The sequence below is a fragment of the Micropterus salmoides genome, unplaced genomic scaffold (assembly GCF_014851395.1).
Source record: "Micropterus salmoides isolate LMB-PRFRI ecotype aquatic unplaced genomic scaffold, ASM1485139v1 Ms_hic_scaffold_11, whole genome shotgun sequence".
Taxonomy (NCBI): domain Eukaryota; kingdom Metazoa; phylum Chordata; class Actinopteri; order Centrarchiformes; family Centrarchidae; genus Micropterus; species Micropterus salmoides.
The window spans coordinates 29,154,552-29,175,128 of record NW_024040152.1 but is presented as its reverse complement, the minus strand read 5'-3'; the positions used below and the strand labels follow the sequence as shown (position 1 = coordinate 29,175,128).

Here is a 20,577-nt window from a genome sequence, read left to right as displayed (position 1 = left end):
AAGTTACTGTTACGAGCGTCAATTCATATATATATACATACATATATATATATATATATATATATATAGTGAAAAACGGACTTCAAAGCACGTTTCCTCAAGAGGCTTCACCAAAGAATGAGGAGATTAAGTTAAACAACAGCATACCTTAAAAAAGATAGCAATACAAAACACACAGACTTATATGAACAAGATAACAAGATAAAAAAGGATAAAATTTTAAAATGTATCTTCACGATATACATATAGTCATCATTAAGGAACATAACGTTAGAGAAAAAGAGAATAGTTTTGTACCTCAAAGCGACTTTTATTAACTTTTACTACCTTGGTTTAATCAGGAAAGTCATTCAGATGTCCTTTATTACAAAAGAACATCCACTTTAACAACCTTGATTGACGTTTCTGCTGTTATTCAAATTATACCGAATTAATCTGCTCATCCCGTTCAACCCGAAAGGGTTTTATTTTGAAGGTCAGGCCCGGAAGCACTGCTCTTAATTATGCCATTTTGAAATGTGCTTACAGTAGTAGCAAGGTCGAGCAGCGGCACTGCAGCTTGACGTTTTGGGTAATGTTGCCACAGCCATGGAGTGTCAACGCATGTCAGAAACGTGGTTCAGCTGATAATGAAAATGAGCACGTTTCAAGGAGTTTCTGCCGTCTGTACACTATGTTAAAAGTTTGCAGCAGTGTCAATGCGGTGTCGCCTCATTGAGTAAGATTTTAGCTATCGTAAACACAGTTAGCTGAGAGGAGCTAGCTAAGTGACGTTTATATTACCGGTAAACATGAGTTCCGGTCCAAATCACGGCACCGTTAACGTTACAGAAACGGGGCTGTCCGGCAAACCCGCTGTCTCAGTAGCCGGACATGTCCAGCAAGTCTTCAGCCATGTGAAGATAGAAAACCTGATCGCGGGGCTCAGCGGAGGAGTGGTGTCAACACTGATGCTTCACCCTCTGGATCTGGTCAAAATCAGGTTTGCAGGTAACGTTAATATTACAGTATAAAATTATTATTGTTTATTGTAATAATGCCTTGCAAGTCATATGCGATGCTATAGTTTCTTTCCAGTTAGGAGCTCTATAATGTTATGGACCTATTGCTTCTTTTCCTTGAATCGAAATCTGGTTAGAAATCAGATATTTTAAAAGTGATTTGCTTAATGGAGACTGTTCCATGTTTCTACGGTTTAATAATGAATAATAATAAATTTGTTGACTTTTTATGTTAAATTCGGATGCCAAGACTTAAAGCTATTTTATGTCTTTTCAATTTAGTAAGTGATGGATTGGAATTAAGACCAAAGTACAGTGGGATAATGCACTGTATGAAGAGTGTCTGGCAGCAGGAGGGACTGAGAGGACTCTACCAAGGAGTGACACCCAATGTTTGGGGTGCTGGAGCATCCTGGGGTCTCTACTTCTTGTTGTACGTAAGCTCTTTGCAATAAACCTCTTGAATCGTGTCTGCATCGTGATATTTCTCACTAGGTGTTTCGACCTTTTAAAATGAATTCTAACATGTCTTATTTCCCACGCTGTCTTCTCTTACAGCTACAATGCAATCAAAGGGTACACGAAGGGGGGCCGTCAAACTGAACTGAGTGCCATGGAGCACCTGGTGTCCGCAGCCGAAGCAGGTTAGTCCAGCATATATCACATAATCAGCACACAGTCAACAACAGCCAGATAGCACTCCTCCGAGCTGGCCTAAGCAGACAGGAGGCAACTTACAAATTAGTACATAGCCCTTCTGTTAATTCTGTTCGCATGGGGTCACATGGATCTGCTTCCTGCTGGTCAAATGAAGTTAGGTGCTGGAAATTAAGCTTCACAAATGAGCTCAGGAAAAGCCAAGAGAGAGGTTTTTTTTTTTTTGCTGCTTCCAACTACATGAAAACAAACAAACAAAAATTACTCAGGCACTCAGTAGGGTACTTGTGCTACAAGTGTTATATGAAGTGCTAAGCTGGGTTGACATGTTGCTACTGTGCATCGGACTACACGCACATCACTGTCATATGCCAAGAGTTGAGGCGAGGAGTGCTGTGTGATATGATAATTTATCTTACTAAAAGTTTTGAAATCAAATGGTGCTCAGGTGGTATTTAGGGATCAAGGTGCATTCGACCATCTGTTGACCAACACACTTATATCATGTCTCTTTTAGACTTTTTTATTTTTTGAGGAGTAATTGCATCACTTGGTCCGGCTGTTTGTGTGTGTGTGTTTCATCCTCATTCTAACAGTGCTTACTTATCCTCACCTAGGCATCCTCACGCTCACCCTAACCAACCCAATCTGGGTGACCAAGACCCGGCTGGTGCTGCAGTACAACGCTGACCCAACCAGCAAACAGTACAAGGGGATGATAGATGCCCTGGTCAAGATCTACCGCCATGAGGGAGTGCCTGGACTATACAAGGTAAGACATCAGTGTGTCTTTATGCTTTCATGTAATATAGCAATACATGAGATGCTTATTTTACCCAATGACCGGTGAGCTGCTCTGTAGGGCAATCTGTAGGTTAGACCACAACAGCAAAAATTATCCTTTATTCTTCAAGGCTAACATTAAGTTTTGTATTGGTTCAGGAATCACCACTAGAGGGCAACACCTGCCTATATTAAATGGAGTTTCTAAGCTGTAATTTTGCATCTTCACTAACTTTATGTGAATTCTATTAGACTGGCAGGATAATTGCTACCAAATTACTGACAAAAAGTCTTCTCAACAGGCAGGGAGCTACAGAGACAGTATAGTGGGCGTTTGCCATTCATTAGATAATGCATACTGTGGGGATGTTGGTGTATAATGAAAGATTGACTTACTAAGCATATGCTTATCAAAGGGCTATGTTCCTGGTCTGTTTGGCACATCCCACGGAGCACTGCAGTTCATGGCCTATGAAGAGCTCAAGAGAGGCTACAACAAATACAAGAAAGTGCCTTCAGAAGCGAAGCTGGTGAGTCATTAACCCCACTGAGGCACAAGTAGTCTGGGAACATGCTGAGTGTTTAATAAAGTTAAAGACGGTTGGTAACTAGCATTTGAAGAAGTGATTCATCAGTTTTCCTACTCTGCTTTGCCCACTTCTCCCACCCTCCCTCCCACCCACCATCTGTTTATCGGTGTAAACAGAATGCAATAGAATATATCACAATGGCAGCATTATCCAAAATATTTGCTGTGGCCACAACATACCCGTATCAGGTGGTGCGAGCCCGCCTGCAAGACCAGCACAATACGTACAATGGAGTTATTGATGTCGTCAGACGGACATGGAGGTATGATAATAATCCACTCACAAAGCCAGTGCCATCAAAGTCTCACTTTCCAAATGTGGCTGTTAAAACTAATAAAGTAATGTCCATTTTGAGTCATGGTGCTTCCCCCCTCCTTTCTCCGCAGGAACGAGGGCGCCATTGGTTTCTACAAAGGCATCATGCCCAACTTGATTCGTGTCACTCCTGCCTGCTGCATCACCTTTGTAGTTTATGAGAATGTGTCTCGCTTCCTTCTAGGAAACAGACAATGAGGCTTAAAAGCATGGCGTGGGCAAAGACTCTGAGCTCACACTGACATTTTTCAGACACACAGAGAGAAAAGCATCAGACTGAAGCCGAACTCTGCTCAGTGTTCATGTAATTGTGCTGATGTGAGAAGCGGTCATGTACACTGCAAATGTCATGACAAAGTCGCCAAACTGAGCCATGGAATGAACGGTGGATCTTTCTAAATGCAAAGTGTAGTTTTGTAAAATGTGATGGCGAGGATGACGTATGTCACTGATTCAGATGAGTGACGCTAAAACCAATGAGGGAAAAAGTATGTTGCACTACATGCCTAAGGACATGCTGCTGTGATGTTTGTCTTTCTTTTTTATGATGCATAAGTCAGCATTTAAGGCGTGTATCAGAGATTACAAAATCCTCAATAGTTACGTTTACATTTGATGTTTTCTGGCAGCAGAAAGGAATATAGGCTGTTAACATGAAAAGCTGGTTATCAACAGCAAATTAAAGATCGCCTCAGGCTTCCAGTTGCATGTATGTGTAATATTAGTCTGTATAATATAAATTATTTCTTTATGGCAACAGACTGGAGATGATTTTGGTTCCAAATACGCAGAGACATTTATCCCACAGTTCATACTTTTGTTCAGATTATCTTTCCTGGCGACAAATTGTACCCACATTGCTTCATAACATTTTATTATAAAATCCAAACTGCTTTATCTGCATTGTCATGTTTGATATATATATAAATACATCAAATGTATTCCTTTGTGAAGTGCATGATATTTCAAAGCTCCTAAACATAACAAGTAGTCGTATAGTTCAGTGTTAAATTCTTTAAAAAAGATTACTTTATTAACAGTAATGAGGATGAATATAAACAGGTCACATGAGTACATAGTTTAAATTCTGTCAGGGTCGTGTCACAATGTCTGTTAAATGGTTTCTGCACCCACAAGCAGAAAAGCTACAGTACAAAGTTTATTTCTTGTAGACACAATGACACAGTATTCTTGTTTATAGGCCTGTCAACTAGTATAGTATTTAAACAAAACAAAACAAAACAACAACATTCAAGTTACCGTTGTGACATCTCAACCATACCTGATCATTTTGGAGGGCCAGAAAACATACTGTTATACTAGCAGGGCTGGTCCCTCCCTTACATGTAATTTTTGTTTATTTTTTTATTTTTATTTGGGCAGTTCCTCAATGATAATTCTGGATACTGAATTCCACCCTGTAGATGCGTCACCCCTGGGGTAGTCAGCACAGGTCCCCACCCACACGGCCACATCCACCAACCCTGCTTTGACACCCTCACACAGGCCTTCAACTGGAGAGAAGAAAAGGAAGACGGTGCAAATTAATTTCAGGGAACACCCAAACTGCCTCCACAGAGGGAAATTGTTCTGACACAGTGATAAACTTTCTAAAACCTAATTGGAAGAGTGTAACTTCCCTTTTAAAGTTTGCTGTCGATGCTTTCCGGGATCCACGGCAGTTTATATAACCACTTAAATGAATAGTTAGACATTTTGGGAAATATGCTTGTTTGCTCCCTTGCTGAGAGTTAGATGACAAGATTGACACCACCCTTACATCTGTCTAGTAAATACACAGTTCCAGCCACCAGCTGGTTAGCTTGGCTTAGCACAAAGACTAGTCTAGGGAAACGGGTAGCTTGGTTCAGACTGAAGGTAATAAAATAAAAATAAAAATTTTTATTAGTAAGAAGAAGCTGCAGTCACTTCCTGAAGGCGACCAGTGAAAACTTAATGCCTCTGGGGGTTAGGGTTAGGAACAGTCCAGCACATTGCCCCCTGTAAACCTCAACTTCTTTCAATTAGGTTTTTGAATGGTCTGAACAGACAATATATAATGCATTACTTTGTGAGCTTTGTGAACAGAGTTGCTGTTAGGCAGATTATTTTTACACTTTGGAGTCATGCTAGCAGTTTCCCCCTGTTTCCACTCTTTATGCTAAGCTTAGCTAACCAGCTGCTGGCTCTAGCTACAGTAACTAACATTGGACTCTCAGCAAGAACATGAGCGGGCATATTCCCCAGAAATACTGCATTGAACTATGACACTGCACTTGGGGGAAACATTATTGGTTCAGGTTGTTCATTGCACAGCAGAGCCTAAGACTGGAGTCGTACCTGACGATGTTCTGTGGATGTTGATGGTTGAGTTGAGCTCAGGACTTCCTTGGTCTAAGTAGATGATGGACTCTACGGGCAGGGGCCCCGTGCACTCTGCTCCGTTGAAGGTGAAGTACCACCTCTGGCAGCATGCGTTCTTACACTTGAGTCTGAGGGAACCACTGAAGAGGACTCTGAGGGCGCTGTCTGAGCGTAGCTTGGTGAACGTACAGTCCTGCAACACGCACCGTGAATTTGTAAAATGATCGAGACGGACACCCGCATTCCTAAGAAACATGCCCTTTACTGTGTCAAGATACTTACAGCTACTTTACCCAGGTCAATCCCATAATTCAGGGAGTTCCAGGCACACTGCTTGTAGTTGGGCCTCCATGGCTCCTCGAAGATCTCATTAATGCACTCGCCTTTCTCACCTTTGAGCCCGTCACGACCAGGGATGCCCGGAGTCCCCGGGATGCCATTGGTTCCAGGGTTACCCTCTCTGCCAGGGTTGCCTTGAGGCCCCTGCATGCAACTGCCATACTGGAATGCAAGGAAAGGAGGAAGTAGTGGTGCAAGTTGACCATAAAAAGAAGAGGGTATACAACAACATTAGCACAGTCTATTGTTATCTAAGATCCTGTTTCAGATTTTGTTCAGCCTTTCTAGGGGAGAGGTCTCTGTTTGGGCTGCATGCCATTTATCCAACCATCATAAGAAGCCAGATTATATCTCATTTACCCCCGATGTAAACAATTACACTGCCATTGGGTTGAAATAAGTGTAGACGTAGACGCAGATGTGATCCAAACCAGGGCAAAGCAACAGAACCAGCAACCATGGAGCCGTGAAGAAGCAAGTGGATGACAGGTCATGTGTTAATGATGAGCTGATGGCTTGGTGACAGCCTAAATTAGTAGTGTCTGGCCACACATCTCTCCATGTGATTCATTGTCCAGCTGAATCTCTTGCTATGTTTAAACAGTTCTTAGTCAAGCTGACTCAAACACACACACATACGCACAGACGAGGGAGCCTGCCATAACTGCCCTATGCCCTACTACCACATACAGAGATAGACACAATGAAGATCCAAGACAGCTTTGCGTAATATGTTCTTCAGAGAGACATTTTGACCGACAGATTACAGTGTGTAAGTTAGTTGTTGAAGCTTTTTATAGTTGGTGTTGGATTTTAATTTGGTCACGTGACTTATAATTGTCATATACGCATTCCTTCAGTCAGGGGCAGACATAAACTGACACGTAGAAGTGTATCCTTGCCCTTAAGCAAACACCGGTGCCAAAAGGATTTGAGTCTGGTCATTGCTGCCCTTTTGCTCAGCATGCGGAGCAATTATAGGGGCGCATGGCTAAAAGGCACCAGGGCAAAAAAAAGGTCCACAGGCAAGAGAGGAGAACAAACAGTTTTTACTCCCAGTTTCAACATCTTGTCTCAACAAGAGTCCCTGGGGTGTAGTAGAAAAAATCAATTTCAGACAATGGGAATCTGGAAAATGCCTAAACGTAGGGAGATTTACAATATTCTGATGTCAGCTGCTGCGAAACAGATGGTTGAGAAGTGATCTGTTTTAGTCATTAAGTGGCTATGCTGGAGCAACCTGGAGATGTGAGGTCTGACATCATCTCTATAGGAAACTGGGAAGTCCATGGTGAAACCAATACACTGGTGGTTGGTATGTGTGTGCTGTAATAGACCTGGAATTTGTCCTCAAGAAAAAAAGGGACAAAATATCCAGGCACCTCGGCTACTGGGTGGCAAAATGTGCAAATGATGCAAATACAGCATGAGTCCGTGTGGTTGGTACTCAGCAAGGAATCTCAGTCTTTTATTAAGAGCTGGATTTCTGGAGATATTTCAAAGCAGACTAATGAAAGGAACCTCTGTCCACTTAGCCACACAGCTGACTTTATATTAGCTTCCAGTCTGCTGTTTCTATAGTGCTGCTGCCTGCCTGCATGAATTACACTCCAGCCCTGCAGAATATTAGTAGCACACAGTCCATTACTGTAGCTGAAGCATAAAGGCTGCATTTGCCCCAGAGTGCTGAGGAACCAGTAGTATTTCATGCATTAGTCAACACCGAAGCAAGGGCTGAAGCACTCCTGGAGCATGCAGAGCATGGGTATAATGCTTGGCTTTGAGAGTTTTGAGATTTAGAGGATCTCGGGAGGATGCAAAATAGGATTTTATGATTACCATTTTGTTCAAATAAGTAGATCTTCCTTCTCCAGAGTGTAAAGTGCAGTTGGGCTTTTCTGCATCATTTCCTGTGCACTAGACACAGATGGTAACGTAAGATGCTATTCATTATGTCCTTCTACTGTGGTCTCACTTGTGGAATATGACTTTGGAGGATAATGGAGAGCAATTGCTGTGGTTCTCAATGCAGGGTATGCAGACTGATAGGAGTCTCTGAGGGAGGTCCACAGAGTCCCAGCAAAATAAACACAAGTTTCATTTTCATTTGACTCCCAAGAGACTAAGGAGAGAAATGTGTGTCCACTTTGTTCCCGCTCTCCCCACCTACAGCATAGAAAGTTATGTAATTTCATACAAAGATAGTCTAAGATTGGAGCTGGTGTAATTTGGGTGCCGTAGACTTAAATTACTATATTACTGAAACCTGATTTTATCAGATATATTATAACACATTTATCACACAATATGAATCATACATTTTCCCAAAATCAAAATCATGTAACCTTTTTTAAACCGACAGCCAGATAGATACAAAGAGAGAGGCAGACAGTATGAGCCAGACCCCAACTTCCTGTGAGGGGATTTCTTTCTGTCCACTCAGTCTGCTGGAGAGCAGCCAAAACCTGGAATAATAGTGAACCAGCTGACCATACAAACGCTATAAAACTGCATTTCTCATCTGCTGATGGGACCAGGTAATTTTGGGAGCCCATTTAGCGCATGTGGGAGAATTTTGCCCTCAGGGCTTCCAGCCAGAAAGCCTTACTTGGTTAGGGTTAGGGAAAAAAAGAAAAGAAAGCCTTTCTCCCACAAAGCCCTGAAGGCAAACTTCTCCCATGTGCCCATTTTGCCCAAAGTGGTGACCCAACACTTCTGCACTGTAAGCCTACATGTGGGTGAATCAGCATATTACCTTTTACGTTTTATTTTGGGGGGGATCGTTCGTTTAAAGACACTTCTGGCAAACAGCAATACATGCCACAAGAAAAAGTAATCCCATGATCACTTTTAGAAACACAACATGCAAAGTGCGACATAAATGTTAATAGAGATACATAAAAATACAACAAAGCGCGCTAACCGACAATCAACTAATCTGAGTATAATAATAATTTCACGAGTCCATTTTTTGTGTGATTTTTGAAGTGATTTTTCACTAAGAGAAGCCCCACATTTGCACAAAGCGCATTCATCTCTCCTGGGATGCCACATAACTACTTCTGGAAATGATCGTAGCGGCTACATGGTTACCTCAGCCAACTCTCTCTTACCTTGTCAGCGTCAGGATCCTTTCGGTATCCTCTATTTCTCACCTTTTCCACGCAATTAAGAGGCAACGCCAGGCACACAAGGAGAAGCAGGCGGGCAACAAGAGGAGACATCATACAACTGACAACTGTGCGCACCCTCTGAGAGATCTGTGGCGAGAGTTTGACTCCAACTCCAGACAGTTTTTAGACCAGAGGAGGGCAGGACAAGAAGGGAAGGAGCCAGTCAACTTGCAGAAACGTACTCGATGATGTTCATATGGGCAGTATAAGCGCGCAGTGCACAAACACATTTTTTTCAATTCTTTTTTGCCAGATGACTCTCATAAATTCCATTTTTTTTTAAATTCAATTGTGTTTTATTCAAATGAAATTGGATTGATAAAAAATTCAGCTGACAAGATAGGCTACAGTAAAAAAAAATAAAAATAGAAAAACGGCTCACAAAAGTTGTACAGAACATTTCATAGACTCCACTAAGTCTAAATCCATAACCTAGATCCCCCAGTCCACATCATGAATAAGAATATAGGCTACATGTAGAACAACAGAAATAGACTGCCAAGAATTCCCTTTTCATTAAATGTTATTTGAATTGACTCCCAAATGTGAAAGGTAAAAGAACTTAAGGGAGGAATAAATCCCTTACACAGCAACATAAGACAGTACAGTAAGACAGTTTCAAATAACTCACAGAAGTAGTTCTGGCAGTACTTGAAGGAGAAATATATGGTCTGTGACCCATATGTTATAAATAAGCCCTGAAAATAGCCACACATTCTCTTTTTGTGTTTGTTTATGACTATTCATACTTAATAATTAGTCGTTTGTGCTTCTAATGACATATAGTGCAAAGCCTGTTTGATTTGCTTCTCTCAAATTTGATTTCAAATCGCATGAAATTACACAGAGAACACAGGTAGACATCACGCATGCAAAACATCTGTAGATTCTTTGAAGAGGAGGAACTACTCACAGGGAGGTACATTCTTGTAGAATACTATAAAGCTATACTTTATCAGCGCTCACAGGACAACTCTCTACAGTAAGAGTTTCTACAACAGAAACAAGTAGGAACACTGAAATAAAGTTAAAGTACATTTTCTGAAAGAATACTCTGCCAAAGGAAAATCACAAATTCAAAATTGTCTAAAAGTCTATCAAGTTTAAGAGTATGCTTTTTTTTTTTTCCAAAGGAGCGATGAAGTAGCACATGATGTGTCCATCTTTCCGGGAATAATAAGACATTCAAAAAACAGTTCACCACAGGAAGACTCACCTCAAGTTGAATGTTTGGCAATATCATAACGTTTCTTAACAAGACTCTCAGTGTAGCAACTAGTCCAGTGAAAGACTTTCTAAAAAACAGAATATTTACATAAATATTGCATTTGTTTACTAGTATGTATTCTATGTCATAAAGCTAGCAATCTACAAAACAGTAGACCTAAGACTTAATGCATGCTACAAAATGAAATGACCATTGGTAGACGTATAGGTGGATAGCTGTGCTGCTGCAACATTCAGGTCCAGTATATGCTAGATGGCCAAAAGTTCAGTAAAGCTGAAAGACACTGCCGTCACCCAAACTAAATAATCCAACGCCTTTGGATTCTCTGCTGAGACCCACATATTCTGGTCCAAACATACCGCATTAGAAATACTCAAGGTATGTAACATATTTATGGCAATGAACCTTTACTGATGACAATGTAACCAATGCATGCATCACCTGCTTCATGAAGGTTATATGATGTATAACAAATGGGTGCTGTGCTTTAAAACAGATTATATGAACCAGCAGCGAGTGTGACTGTTGTCTGAGTGGTTTCAAGGGTGGATGGATGGATGCGCAGATACATTTGGGGGGGTAGGGGCAGATATCTCAGCAGCTGCTGTCCTTCGCATCCTTTCTCTCTTCAGGCACCTGGTGCACCAGCTGGTGGGTGGGGTCCTGGATGCTGCTGCTGTGTGATAGGTTTAAAGCTGGATGCTGTTGTCCACTGAGGACCTGCCTGGCCTCCGACAGCTCGCTCCTTGGAGTCATCCTAAACCAGGACACATCAGAGATTACGCTACAGATCAAACCACAAACAACAGAGCTGAGATTCAACAGAAATGTCTATTCATATATCAATAATGTAAAATACTGCAAGTAGGAGGAAAAGTGTTATGTCTGCGCTTTTCAGAAACATTAACATTTAAGAAGTCTAGCTAAGGTATTTCAGGGTCTGTCTCACCTCCCATCTGGGACTCTGTGCATGCTCTCTGAGCGGCTGCTGACCTTACTGGAGTTCCCGCCTTTGTTACGCCTCTCTCCCCCCTCCCTCTCTCTCTCCCTCTCCCCCCTCCTGGAGCTTCGGCTGGAGGTGCCCCTGTCCAGGTGCTCCCTGGCTGAGGCCTCAGACAGAGAACCTTGCACATGAGGCTCGTGATTGCCCAGCGCAGAGGTCCCTTGGTTGGTTGTGGCGGCAGTGGCGGAGGCACTGGTGGGCGCAGCGCCAGTGCTTGTGCCCATGGACTTTGAGATGACCTTGAGCTTGTGGGAGCTCGGCTTGTAGTGCTTCTTCTTGTGCTGGACACGGCTGTTGTGCTTCAGGAAGAACTCGCAGGACTCCTGGAGCACCCGACGGCTCTCGCTGATGGGACTGTGGGTCGGAGAACAGGAGAGTGTAGTGACACTGTGTATTTATTTCTCATGGAGACTGAATTTCAGGACAAGATATATGGTCTTACTCTCTCTTGCGGGTCCTGTTAAAGAAGTAGGCCCACTCAGAGCAGGTCTTTTTGCTGCTGACCCAGAACACTGCAGATATTCCAACCACCAGGGTCATTAAGTATTTCACCAGAAACAGGGAGAGGTCAGGACGGTGGAGCTCTGTTGCCTGAAACAAAGAGACACACACAAACTATAATAGAATCCTTGCGCTTTAGTGTGGGTAAACTAATAAAAGCTATTTCTGACTGAACACAAAATCAAGCTTTTAGCCTCAGATACTAAGATTTAACAAAGGGTCGAGCTTGTTTGTTTTTCTCCTTTGCAGTGCCTTTCTCGCTCCTGATCACTTTCACAGCAGCTTTTGTATGTCACATTACATTTTTGGAGTAAAAGCAGTTTCTAATTGGACAGCTATTTTAAAATTAAATATATACAGATATGAAATGTACTGTTTTAGTGCCTGTTATTCCTTCACACAGAGTGCTATGTATGAGGTCTGTTTAGCGCTGCAAATTGCCTTTTGAAAAGAATCACATACAAATTGACAATAAATATTTAGGCATCTGCCTAAATATTTATTGTCAGTAGACAGTCAGCCTAAATATTTATATTTGGTTGATTCCAATTTCACATCGCCATTTTTAACACACACATGTTGCAGCCCATTTAGAGCCTGGCAAGACTGACTGTTATTTGATTTTTAAAAACTAATTAGCTATGTGTGTTGCTCAGGAAATTGTGCTCTTGGCTTTAGAGACTTTTCTTTGTAAAAAAAAGTCTTTCTGGGTCAAATGGGGCTAATGTTGGTATTTCCATTATTGTTCTCACCCAAATACTCTCTGCTCACCTTAATACCTTCTATATTAGACATTTTTGAGTAGTTAAAGGATTTTCATTGGATGATGTGTTCGCCGCATCAAAAGTTTAATTTGATCTGTGTTCTAACATTATTGAAAGGACGCAAAATGTCTTTGAGCCGCTGATTGCAGTTTCATTTTTGGTTATCGGAGCTTCATAATTATTGCTTGCAAACTATTTTAAGCCTGTTGAGCCTTTATTAGCAATTTGCAAGTTTAGAACCCGCATTGACTTTTTTACAAACACACACTCACATTAGCCTAGTGTTAAGCATAACAAGCCGCTGACCAAGCATTCTCTGCAGAGGTCATGTCCTCTCCAATACTGAAAAATATCTGTCCCCCCCACTCAATATACAGTAGAAAATATGTTAGATATATCCTCTTTTTATGAAACCTGTCAACAGCTATGTCTCTTGTTATTTCCTGTTTAGTTTCACCTTTACTCATGATGTACTGCTGCCTCTACCGGTTAGTTGACATGTTAGTTTGGATCCGAACTAACACTTTAAAAACACCAAAGTCGCACAATAACATAAACAAACTAACCAATCGAGGTAACTAGCTACATGTAAGTGAGTTAAAAAGCCTTTTCTAATGTGTCACTTGGCCTTTCCTTGTTTCGGAGCCCTAACACCTTCAGCAAGTGACTAAGCCCAAGTTACCTTGTAGGAGCACGGGATGCTGTACTCTTGACAGCGGTCGTTGATCCAAGTATTCTCCCAGGTGCTGCGGTGACTCTGTTCGTAGGTATAGCAGGCTAACAGGGTGACCAGCGGGACCAGGTAGAGGCAGCTGAACACACCGATGCGGATCATGAACTTCTTCAGCTTCTCCTGGTTGCGCTCGTCATGCTGGATGACCTGCCGGACGTGGTTGAGAGAAACGATGCCCGCTAGGATGAGGAAGAGGCCCACTATGACGCCCACACACAGGGGAGCCAGAACAAAGTAGCGCAGGGCGTCCAGGTCGTAGAGCCCCACAAAGCAAACCCCGCTGATGTTGTCCCTTCAACCTTGTTCAGGGCCAGCAGCATGACAGTTAGCGCCCCGGGGATCCCCCACGCAGCAGAGTGGAACCACACCTAAAGACAAGAGGACACGTGGATCAATATTTTCAACAGCGTCCACCATTTTCCTGGCTGCTGACAGCTTGCGTTTGCTGATTTTATATTTCTATTCTACGTTCTTTGCTACTAACAAACATTTAAATTCTTAAAAATCTTACAGCTTTCTTCTCTATGGCCTCACAGCTCCACTTGGGTCCAGCTGCCAGGAACCAGGTGATGGTGAGTATGACCCACCAGACGATACCGGCAATGGAGAAGAAGTAGAGCAGCATAAACAGCAGAGTGCAGCCTTTGCTCTGGGAGCCCAGCACCACTGTATCCACACCGGCAGGATGAGACGCTTTGGTACAGGCTGCATTATTCCCCAGCAGGAAACCAATGAAGTATATGAGCGAGACAAAGCTGTAGCAGACGGCGTAGAAGATTATGGGACGCTCTGGGTAGCGGAAACGTTTCACGTCGATGAGGAAAGTGAGAAAGGTGAAGAGCGTGGCGCCCAAGCAGACGATGGAGCACACGCCGATGAAGCTCTTGGCAAATTCAATGTCATGGGGTTTGAAGTACATGTTGGAGCAAGGTGGAGCACAGTCCTGGGCGCCCAGGAACGACGATCCGTGGCCCGGCTTGGTCTTCAGCTGCAGTGGGCACCAGAAGCCAAGGTCCCTCTTAGCTGATGAGGAGCTCATTGGGGTGGTTGCAGGAAGTGCCGAACCATCAGGGGAGCTACAAGGGTCTAGTCTAGTGGGGAAAAAAACAAGGATTCTTTAATGGACTGAACAAGAAACACTCCTGTTGCTCTTGTGGATTGTCTGTAATAGTTGTTTTTTTATTTTTCTTACTTGTCACACTGTAACTCAGGTGGCCAGGTGACACCAAAGATTCGGATATTCTCCTCGCAGTCGGACAGGACAACCTCGCACTGCTCTCTGCATGGACGGATCACTTTGTTCTCCTCAGTGCATGCTGGGATAAAGGCTTGGCACAGGAAATGGTGGACGTCTGGAGAGCAGCGCAGGTTTGCCAGGGGCATGAATGGCTGAGGACGGAAAGAAAAACTACATTGTGTTGACAATGACAGTCCACGGAAAGTTTAAGAGTTAAACATTGGTTTCCCCCCTAAAACGTGTCAATCAATCAATCAATTCAAGCAAAACTACCTTTGAAGGTTCATAAATGGTATAAATGGTAATAAGGTGTGACATTTAACACAGTAGCAACGGCAGCAAAAAGCATTGACACGGCACAAAATAATGTTTGTTTTTTGTGAAAAACAGAATAATTTGACCTTTTATAGCATAAAACAAACAACAAAAACTAACTTGACCTGATCATAATAACCCATAGGTATATAGAAGTGTTGATGGTCACAAGTCAACATTGCTTTGGTTTAAGGGGTCACAAATCAGAAAGATTGGGAGTCACTGCTCTACATAAAGTATTAACTTTATTTTGTACATAGCGCTACACAAAGGGGCCGATTCACTGGCTGGGAACCATATTCTTCCGTTTCAACACAGTGGTCAAGAGCTTGAGAATTGGAGGGGGGGGCAGGATATGAGAGCACATACATTTGGAAACACAATGACAGGCCAGGAAGGCTGGAATGCATACAGCTGTTGATAGGTCAGGCTGCTGATGAGACAGTTATTAGTGTGTCTACATGCTTGGATTTCTCAGGCATACACAGCTTACACTAAAGAAAACTCCATTCCAGTTCCTATGCTGATTTTCTAAAATCTAAAACCATGGACGTCTTAGTGTAGTCAGGACTCTTTCTTTGAACCTCGTTAACCATCATCAGACCAACATGCACGACAGACTTCTGTCAAATCTATACCATTAATATTTGTCTACAGGACACACACACACACACACACACACACACACACTCTAACACAGTCCACTATTCATAAATGGTAATAAAAAGGTAAATGGCAACATTTATATAGCTCTTTTATCGAAAGCACTTTGCAAGGTTTTTACAAAGTTTATTCAATGTTTCCTCTCCTCCTTTTTTTCCTGAAATCCAGTCTGGCAGTAGGCCCGTGTCTCTGGGGGCCTGGCCATGCCCCCTCTGACAGTAAGCGTCCTTGTTTCTCGTCCATGGAGGTCCTGGACTCCTTCTCACTGAGCTCCCCATTTCTCAACAATCTGACCTTTATTTGCTTTACTGCAAGCGCTGTAAAAACTGCCCTCATTTCAGAAACCTTCAGCCAGGATCAGCGGTACGAGTCGAGCTGATTTGCTTTTTATAGCAAAATCCTCAGCAGAGAACTTCATAGAAAAGTACTTCAAGGATTAAATGATTTTTTTTTTTTTTAAATGGCTAGAAAATCACTTTTCAAACTTTCGCTCAAAGTTTTAAGTGTTCCCTGTCCATTACAGCACGTCAATTAGTCTTTCCATTCTCTTTGTATTCTAACACTTCAAACTTTGCTATTTCAAAAGCTGGCAAACATTGGTGGAATCTGGGACCAAGGGCGGAAAAAGGTTAGACCTCCTCCGGAAAATCCTACTGATGGGCCGGACTAAGCCCATACCAAAGCAGGAGTCTGCTTGATTACAGCGTCAAAAGCTTTGTGATAGATCACTGCACTCTTCTTAAAGAGAGCTATGTACAGTATGTAAAGTTGAATGTAAGCCTGTCACCTGGGAGACAGGACCGTGGAGGTAAAACCGTGTACAGGGGGGAAATGAGTGAGTGATTAACAGAGAGAGAGAGTACTGTGGTATGCAGGGTAGGCTTTGTGTGAGACTGGGTGTGTCCCTCCCCTTCCTCCAGAAATCAAAGGCCCCTCAGAACAAAGTTGATGAAGTTGCCTGTGGCCAAGGTTGCTGTGAAATAAAAACCCTATACCTTTGCCAGATGCCAAACAAAAGACTCCTTCAACAGATCACTGTTCATGCTCAATGCTCTGACACCAACTGTGTGTAACCCAAACCCTGGCCTTCAGGAATGCCAGAATACAGGATGCAACTACTACAGACCCTGAGTTCACTGCCGAGGAGAGACACAAGACAACATTTGGTCTACGGGCATGCAAGGCCAGTGACTAAACATCTCATTAGGCCAGAGAGAAAGCCAAACTGAAATTTGAACTCTCGTCACTTTTTGTTTGAGGAAATATAAGCTATGATGATGATGATACAGGTAGAAGGCATTTTTTAAATCTTTTTTGGACATGTTTGTGGATACAGTAAACTTCAAATCTTTGAGTGGGCGTTTCCCATGGCAGCTAGGCTAAGTAGAGTTACTTTTGGGTCATGTTAACACCTGCTGAGTAGATAGATAGATAGAACTTTATTGATCCCCGAGGGGAAATTGCTATGTTGAGTCATCATCAGCTCCTCACACACCAGTGCTGTTGTCCTGCGTTATATGAACAGAAGTCGTCTAAAGCCTAGTTCACACTACACGATTTTGAGCCCGATTTGCCGGTCTGCGTGCTCGCGACCGTCAGGCTGTGATCAGGGGTAGCCTAAAATCAGCGATCGATCGGCGGACGCCAGTCGTTATGTGTGAACTACTCAACGACACATCAAAACGGCTCTGACAAAAGCCTGACATTCGCCGAGCTCGCCGACCTTCAAAGAGATGAAAGCAGATTCATAGTTATTGTGTTCACAACTAACAGTTTATTTACTAGACAGTGCTCTATAACAATCAGGCATGATTTTTGTGGACAAACTGTGGCTGGTAAACTGTGTGTGTCTGTTGATGACCGTTACAAAACGGTAATTAAGGTTCAATCAATATGCACTTCTGAAGGCTGTCAGGCGCTGGCATTTATAGACTGGACCCACTAACAGCACTAATAATAGCACTAACCACAGCAATTATTTTGAGATGGTATTCATTATCTTTAAATGTGACTTGAATTACGAAGAGGTATTAGGAGAGGTATGGAGGAAGCATTTATTTTCTGTCACAGGCCAATATAATTACAACCCTCCATGGTAACTAATGAGATTCTTTAAAGTTGGGGCAGCAGCTGTGAAACATCTCAACATAAGACATTTCTCACAAATTCAAACAGACACATTTTATATGATCTCTGGAAACTTTGAGAATTTAAGATTAAGGTCTGCGGGTTTTAATGTTTGGTGTTTGGCCAAATATTATTTGTACCCACAGCATGGGTTTGTGTTGACTGGCCCAACTAATACCACAATTAAAAGGCAGGAATATAATGTAACACACTGGGTGTTTAAATTAAGAATTGCCCAACAAAAGCCACAACTGAACAATAGATAAACTATGTGTAAGTTATAAAATGTAACTCCATATTTTACAGACTGATTGACTGGCCAATGACCAATAAGGCCAATATACAGTGTGTCAACAAACTGATATATGTAATGTTATGAGGACTCACCTCCATATTGCTGGCTGCAATATCCTGGTCGTAGTGCTCCATCATGTTGGGGAAGAAAGTCATGTTGTAGGGCATCCCCAGGCACCGATGCACTTTGATGGGCTCGCAGGTAAACAGGCTGTGGGCACTGCAGCTTCCTACCCATATCAGAGCCAGGCACACCCACAACGGCCCTGGCATTAGCATTGCGACTGAGTGTGTGTGAGTGTATGTTTTGTTATTTTTTTGCAAAAACAAGAAAAGGTTTCTTTTTGGCTCAGCGTGAGGATATCTTGGCCCAAATGTTAAATTCTCCTGGCTCACACTATCATCCACATTTCACTCCTCCTGGGGTCATCTCAGTGGCGCCGGCGGGCATTGCAGGAGGTAAAACTTTCCCATCATTGGTCAGCATGTGCCTCCGGGTCACAGACAGGAATCCCACATCCCTGAAAATAAAATATTTATTCTTAAATGGGTTTATACTTTCTGCTTCTCAATGACTAAAATGTATCTTAAGAGGTTCATTTTGGACCCCAAGCCACATTTCATGAAGAATTGTCTTCAGGAGCCCCAGCTGAAAAGACTTTTGTAGGTGCTTATTACCATATATACTGCAGAATGGAAGAGCATTTTTCTGGGCACCACTACAGGTCCCTTCAGGTCCTCAGGCTCCAGTTTGGGAAGCACTGTTTAGAGACGAATCTGCCATGTGGAATTAAGGGACCAAAATCCAATCAATCCCTGTGCAGACTTTAAGTGCATGAATTTACACGGGGTGGGGAATGCTAAAGATCCAGGCTGATTCAGTAGAATGAGTCTCAGCATGTTGATGCACATTAAATCTTGCATTGAAGTATCCCCGTTCCACATACACACACACACCTGAGCAACTAAGAATCTTGAATGCCTGAATGTAATACTGTCCCAGTGACTCCAAAAGCAAAGTGTCAGTAGGTTTAGGTTTTCATAGGGGCCCATATAAAACGAGTTTTGGGTATTAGTAATGGTTATATTCTGTAAACTAACAAGTACATACATGTGTTTTATAAAATGTAGAATTTGAAGTGTTCTAAATTAATATATGGTCTTTTAAGAATAAAGAGAGCTGTTTGTATGGGTGCTTGAATTCCTGATGATTATCATACGATTAGATTATCACTTGTGGTAAGAGTTTATCTAATATTACCACACCACTGTTTATATGGAAAGTAACCTCCATCAACAATCGTCATATCAGTGCAGATTGTGGGCCTGTACGTTTTGGAGCTGCACATAAATAATAGTGGAAACAGGGTTTTTAAGTTAGCATAAGCTTATCGGCTAGCATAATAGCAATGATTCAAGAGTCAGTAAAAGTTGGCAGTGCAAACATTTAACCCGTAACGTTACCACCAACAGCACCACATAAATCTAACAAGCAAGTTTTTACAGCTTAGTAAAAACATAGGGATAAGTTCCTATCGTAATGTCAGGACTTTTAAGAGTATGTCAGTCTATCGGCAGGAAAGCCGTTTTCCCGTAAATTAGACGCTAAATGCGGGGAAAGGGTACAGTAAACATCCCTGCCTCGGTCGCCGCGACGGGACGGGGCCCCTTACAAAGTTACAACTTACAAAGATTTTTGTTTTAAAAAAAAAAAAACTATGAGTGTAAAAAACGAAACAACTTACCCCCAACTGCCAGGAGTTCGTGTACCAGCTGACTACATGGATACTCGTTGGAGCAATGCTGTGGGGAATTTGGTAACGCGTTTCCTGCGATACGCTCCGACACAGTCCTCCTCAGTCTTTTCTTGTCGGGCTGCTCTGAACTGAAGCTGCCTTCAAAGCTGTTGGAAATCTCGTCATTATATTGACCATACGTACAGGAAACGGGTTGTGAATCAATCCGTTGTAAGTCTGTATTTTGAAAGCCTTAGCCTTATAGGCCTGCACTTTTTAAAGTAAAAATTATGTTGAGAGTTTAACAGTGTGGTAAGTTCTCACATACAAATGAAAGAGAGAGAGAAAAAAACTCTGAACAGAACTTTAGCCACAGCGCACAATACCAAGGTGCACTTGAATGCACCGACAGCAGTAGAGCTGGGGCAGCACTTGAACGCAGCATGTGTGCAGATGGGCAGATGAAAGACGGGACAATCCCTCACCAAATGTAAGGGAAACTTGCAATGATTAGCGAATCTAAAACGTGTCACACACAGGCTGATGGGAGTTTGATTTCAGGCTTTGTTTAAGAACGGCAGCTTGTAGCCCACATTTATTTAGACAATATTTGCATTTTCCGATTGAACACAAACAGGAGGTGCTGTCTGTCTCATGGGGAAAAAAAAGAGAGAGATTAGTGAGTGAGAATGCTGGTGTAATTTTTCCTAAATACCACTAGATGGAAGTAACTGATTTATCAATTTAATACAAA

The 20,577-nt window shown here is 42.4% G+C and overlaps 3 protein-coding genes across 6 annotated transcripts; 1 reads left to right on the top strand and 2 right to left on the bottom strand.

Moving 5' to 3' along the window:
• The first annotated feature begins 518 nt into the window (after positions 1-518).
• Positions 519-4,241, top strand: LOC119898041 (mitochondrial folate transporter/carrier-like). Its single transcript, XM_038712153.1, has 7 exons — positions 519-990; positions 1,284-1,434; positions 1,560-1,645; positions 2,276-2,430; positions 2,858-2,971; positions 3,148-3,293; positions 3,418-4,241. The coding sequence occupies exons 1-7, from the start codon at positions 792-794 to the stop codon at positions 3,542-3,544; spliced, it is 978 nt and encodes a 325-aa protein (XP_038568081.1). The 5' UTR covers positions 519-791; the 3' UTR covers positions 3,545-4,241.
• Positions 4,242-4,352: 111 nt separating this feature from the next.
• Positions 4,353-9,358, bottom strand: LOC119898042 (collagen triple helix repeat-containing protein 1-like). 4 transcript variants are annotated; one of them, XM_038712154.1, is made up of 5 exons: positions 9,163-9,357; positions 7,889-7,966; positions 5,993-6,211; positions 5,687-5,903; positions 4,353-4,860 (listed from the first exon to the last, which is right to left on the bottom strand). In XM_038712154.1, exons 1-5 carry the CDS (start codon positions 9,274-9,276, stop codon positions 4,718-4,720), a joined length of 771 nt encoding a protein of 256 aa, XP_038568082.1. In that variant the 5' UTR covers positions 9,277-9,357; the 3' UTR covers positions 4,353-4,717. The 4 variants fall into 4 exon arrangements, with proteins under 4 accessions (XP_038568082.1, XP_038568083.1, XP_038568085.1 ...); XM_038712155.1 differs by having other exon boundaries at positions 9,205-9,355; XM_038712157.1 differs by lacking the exon at positions 7,889-7,966 and having other exon boundaries at positions 9,205-9,358.
• A 136-nt stretch (positions 9,359-9,494) lies between these two features.
• Positions 9,495-19,981, bottom strand: fzd6 (frizzled class receptor 6). The gene is given in 9 exon segments (XM_038712148.1): positions 9,495-11,207; positions 11,400-11,807; positions 11,896-12,044; positions 13,401-13,744; positions 13,747-13,819; positions 13,963-14,542; positions 14,644-14,840; positions 18,181-18,608; positions 19,833-19,981. Coding segments are annotated over 8 exon segments (2,100 nt in total). The 5' UTR covers positions 18,367-18,608; positions 19,833-19,981; the 3' UTR covers positions 9,495-11,044.
• Between the last annotated feature and the right edge of the window lie 596 nt (positions 19,982-20,577).

Bases quoted from the DNA above. Each gene is read 5' to 3' on its own strand.
- LOC119898041 (XM_038712153.1), top strand. From the start codon at position 792: ATGAGTTCCGGTCCAAATCACGGCACCGTTAACGTTACAGAAACGGGG. The intron at 2,431-2,857 runs GTAAGACATCAG...TGCTTATCAAAG, and splicing joins GAGTGCCTGGACTATACAAG to GGCTATGTTCCTGGTCTGTT. The intron at 2,972-3,147 runs GTGAGTCATTAA...CGGTGTAAACAG, and splicing joins TGCCTTCAGAAGCGAAGCTG to AATGCAATAGAATATATCAC.
- LOC119898042 (XM_038712154.1), bottom strand. From the start codon at position 9,276: ATGATGTCTCCTCTTGTTGCCCGCCTGCTTCTCCTTGTGTGCCTGGCG. The intron at 6,212-7,888 runs GTAATCATAAAA...CTTGCATTCCAG, and splicing joins CTACTTATTTGAACAAAATG to TATGGCAGTTGCATGCAGGG. The intron at 5,904-5,992 runs GTAAGTATCTTG...TGCGTGTTGCAG, and splicing joins TTGACCTGGGTAAAGTAGCT to GACTGTACGTTCACCAAGCT.